The sequence below is a fragment of the Orussus abietinus genome, unplaced genomic scaffold (assembly GCF_000612105.2).
Source record: "Orussus abietinus isolate OABI.00-Male unplaced genomic scaffold, Oabi_2.0 scaffold56, whole genome shotgun sequence".
NCBI lineage: Eukaryota > Metazoa > Arthropoda > Insecta > Hymenoptera > Orussidae > Orussus > Orussus abietinus.
In genome coordinates this window covers 587,481-591,784 of record NW_019394240.1, presented here as the reverse complement: position 1 = coordinate 591,784, position 4,304 = coordinate 587,481, and the positions used below count along the sequence as shown (strand labels likewise).

Here is a 4,304-nt window from a genome sequence, read left to right as displayed (position 1 = left end):
TCATCGCTATTCCTTGACAGTTCCACGCACGCGAATGATAAACGTTGAAAAGCTCCTTTTTTTATTGAGGAATAGAGATAAACGCAGATAAATCAATCGAAAGGGTTAATTCATTCCTGAAATATTGATTGCACCCTGTTGAAATTACCGATTTATCATCGCTATTCCTTGACAGTTCCACGCACGCGAATGATAAACGTTGAAAAGCTCCTTTTGCGTGTATCTTTTATCGAAGAATAAAGATAAATGCGAGGAAATCAAGGGAAAGGGTTGGCTCACACCTGAAATATTAATTCTACCTTGTTGAAACGACCGATTCATCATCGCCATTCCTTGACAGTTCCACGCACGCGAATGGTAGAAACCGAAAAGCCCCTTTTTGCGTGAACAATTTTATCAAAGAACCGAGATAAACGCGGGGAAATCAAGCGAAAGGGTTTACTCGCACCTGACGTTAACAAAACGTCGCTCGAATCGGGGGGCGAAGGTCCATTGAACGGAACGCGACATAATTGGAGTAGCGGTGCCATGGAAATGCAAGTCGATCGCGAGTGGCGTCTCGACGGTCGGCAGTTCCGCTGCGGATCCGCCGGGACGCGGAAACGGCCGCGGCCGCGCCGCCACGCATCGTTGTGCAGGGTTGCGTAGGGTTGTGCAGGGTCGTGCAGGGCTCGAGGTGAGAGGCGAGAGGGTAGGTCGCCGACAATGGGCATTGTGCACCCGCCATAACCAGGAACCGAACGCGACAGCTACGCTCCGGTATTGTCCGAGTGTCAGGGGTGGTTCCCCCCAGCCCCTCTTCCTCTTCCTTTTAGAGGCACCGCACGCACCCCACCGGTACTTCCGGGCCAGTGATGGCCCCTTCGTACTTCGCCGGACCTAATGGGCCCTTCCTCGTTTCTTCGACCTCTTCCGGACATCGGCGACTCCTCGTCTCTCCCTCTTCGAGCGAAAGAACGAAAGGCAACTGGAATTTCCCTGGTTAGGGACGAACGAGAGAACACCGACACCGAGAGACTCTTCCTCCGCGACTTTGGGGAAGCGCCTTCGTACCGGGAAACGCATCGCGATCGGGCTTTATCTCGGCCCGATTAGGCGATACCTTTAATCATTCCCGACGATAAAGACACCTGATAGAGATTCGCCTTTCGGGTATATAAAGTGGGGAATGCACAAGGTGAGGACAGTTCCGAATTCTCCGTGGGCCTACCTCTACGTCGAATCGCATAACGCATCTGAAACCAACATGAAAGGTAACCCGCTTCATCCCCTCCTTCATCCCGGGAACGATTACATCTCGGAAACGTCCAAATGACGTAGAACCTCGAGCAAAGTGTCATCCCGGACCTTGAGGACACCCACCCTCTGTTCGGGTCGTCGATATTAACCCTTGGGGCTTTTCTCGCAGTGATACTCGGCCTCACCTTCTTGGCCCTGGTCGCCATCACCTGGAGTCTGGACAGCGGCGACGTCCCCGTCGACTGCCCCGAAATCAACGAGGAGAACGCCACCCTCCTGGCCAACCCCTACGACTGCGGCTCGTACTACGTCTGCGAGACCGGGGAAGCTATCTTGCTGCAGTGCCCTGACGATCTGCACTTCAACGACGAGCTCAAAGTCTGCGACTGGCCATACCGCGCGAACTGCACCGCCGTGCCCAACTCGTAGAGAGGGAGTCTCTTTTCGTCAAAGGGTCACCCCCTGGACCCACCCCGGCAATGTGCGAATAAATCCGATGGAGTCGTCCGTGCTGGCGAGCGCCACTTTGGGAACATCGAGCTCGATGTCAAGAAATCCAGCAATTTAGACGCAACAACGACATCGGGGGCGACACCGCATCATCCGGATCGCGCGATGCACCCTCCAAAATATCTCCCCCTAGTCAAGTACCTCCAAATCGACGAATAATAAATTCATGTACAAGTTTAAGGTCGCTGGCCAGCCATTGCCGTGAAATTATGTACTTACTCGACGCCACCCCATTATTGGTGATAATAAAGGTTTAATATGTACTAAAGGGCTTTCCTAATTTATCTTACGTTACACAGTGATAACGTTAATAATCGAGACGTTTTTCGAGTATCTCCAAATCGATGAATAATAAATTCACGTCCAAGTTTAAGATCGCTGGTCAGCCATTGCCATAAAATGATGTACTTACTCGACGCCACCCCATCGGATATTGGTTATAATAAAGGTTTAACATGTACTAAAGGGCTTTCCTAATTTATTTTACGTTACACAGTGATAACGTTAATAATCGAGACGTTTTTCGAGTATCTCCAAATCGATGAATAATAAATTCACGTCCAAGTTTAAGATCGCTGGTCAGCCATTGCCGTAAAATGACGTACTTACTCGACGCCACCCCATTATTGGTGATAATAAAGGTTTAATATGTACTAAAGGGCTTTCCTAATTTATTTTACGTTACACAGTGATAACGTTAATTATCGAGAAGTTTTTCGAGTCCCTCGGAAGGGTAGGTGCGGTCTCTTCGTGGCGCCTTTCCAAGGAAACGGCGTTTGACGCGTAACATACGTGTCGACGTTTGCATCGGCGATATCTCGAATGCCGTTTGTCGCGCGAGGTGACGTTTTCGAGGGCGAAGGGGGTGGAGGGGGTGCGAAGTAACGACGTCTCGGAGAGGGATGAAAGAGCGAACGGATCGAGACTCTTCTTATCGGTGGCAGTCAGCTACCGGGTAGCTACCAACTACCTTTTCCGACTCCGGGGCGGCTCCTATGGCGCGAGGAACGCTCAGCGCCCGGGGAATGTTAATGGGTTCCATTCTGTGTCAAATTGGAAATCGATCCGAGTGCTCGTCATGAAATAAACGAACTAGGCACCGCCACCGCGGATTCGAGCCGGGAGGGTCGACCCGGGTGTGGATCTGTATTTCGCGGGTGCCCGGAGTAAGGAGGGGTCCTCTTCGTTAATTCCGCCCCTAGGAGGCGAAAAGTCGCTACGCAAAGGGTTCCCCGAAACCCCGGTGGGGGTGTAATCCCCCCGAGTTCACGCCCGGGATCCAGGACGCAGCTGGCCGGTCTATATTGGCCGGAGATCTGGATTTTCGCGGCGCCCTTTCGCCGGGGAGCGGCTACGGGAGGGCGGATCCGCCCTAGTGGGCGCAATTACCCCACTAAATATTCACAAGTTCATTACGAGCGGAGTTGGACGGTCTGCCTCTCTCCGGCAGCTAGGCTTCGTCTACCTTTCCAAGCCGGCCGGTGAAATATTCCCGCCAGGGCCCGATTACGGCAGGGATACACCCGAAAAGCCCCCGCTCGGGGGGTGCGAAGTGGGAATCCGTTTTGAAATTCCCCCGACGCGATTACCGGGCCGAAAGTTGGCACGCCATATTCCCCGGAATCCTGGCTGGCGATATCTTATCCGGGAGATTCCGATCGACACGGAGGCGCACTTCTGCCTCTCGAAGGTAACGAGAGGCCACTCGCGCCGCACGTGCGTGTCCGGGATTCCGCGTGGATGGACCACTTTGGACCGGTCCGCGTTGTTTCCGCGACCCTCCTCCACGGGGGCCTTCCCTTCGAGTGTAACGACATAACTCTCCGGTGTCGATGGGACGGGGATTTTTGTGACGTCGAGGGTGCCTCTCGGTGCCCCCGAGTGCCCGGGAGGAGGACGCCCACCCTCGACGCGTGCGTCGACGCGGAAGTGCGGAAAGGTGCGCGGTTGGTGCAGGACCAAGGTTTTTTAAATAAAATCCCGGGTACCCCTGGCCGCGCGGAAGTGCATATCCGCGTCGACCGGACTCGAAATCTCGGATAGGAAATTCCTTCGGAAGCCATCACCTTTTTTATTACCCTTGCGTGTTTCGGGGACGGGGAGATTTATACACCTTTTCGGGAATTCCGCGCCTTCCGCGGGCAATTAATTCCGGGGGCCGAAATTTATAAAGCGTGTACGGATTTCCCGGGGGAGGAAATTGAAGAGCCGTCGAGAGGATGTCGCCGCGCGACGGAACGCGCTTACTCGGACGTATAGTCCCACACATCGCCTTGCGGGTGGAGGGAAGGACGATCGACAGGGGTCCTCGTCGCGAGAAAAATACCCGCTCCGGAAACAGGGCTTCCCGTAAAAGCGGCATTTCAGGTCCTCGTAACGTCCCACCGAGATCGGGTCCCGGTTGGGATTCGGGATGCGCGAGTATTTCTCTTCACCCTCCCTGGCGGGGGAGGATTCGTTCGCCACCCCTCAAGAGGGGGCGAGAGTTCGATCGTTCCCCTTCAGGGGGTGGTCGGTGCGGATCCGAGCTGGGTCCGCCAAAAAGGAAAGAGAGG

General features: G+C 54.1%; 1 protein-coding gene across 1 annotated transcript; it reads left to right on the top strand.

Moving 5' to 3' along the window:
* The first annotated feature begins 834 nt into the window (after positions 1-834).
* LOC105700361 (peritrophin-1) lies at positions 835-2,214 on the top strand. Its single transcript, XM_012426136.2, has 2 exons — positions 835-1,253; positions 1,409-2,214. Exons 1-2 carry the CDS (start codon positions 1,169-1,171, stop codon positions 1,666-1,668), a joined length of 345 nt encoding a protein of 114 aa, XP_012281559.1. The 5' UTR covers positions 835-1,168; the 3' UTR covers positions 1,669-2,214.
* The last annotated feature ends 2,090 nt before the right edge of the window (positions 2,215-4,304 follow it).

Bases quoted from the DNA above. Each gene is read 5' to 3' on its own strand.
- LOC105700361 (XM_012426136.2), top strand. From the start codon at position 1,169: ATGCACAAGGTGAGGACAGTTCCGAATTCTCCGTGGGCCTACCTCTAC. The intron at 1,254-1,408 runs GTAACCCGCTTC...CTTTTCTCGCAG, and splicing joins ATCTGAAACCAACATGAAAG to TGATACTCGGCCTCACCTTC.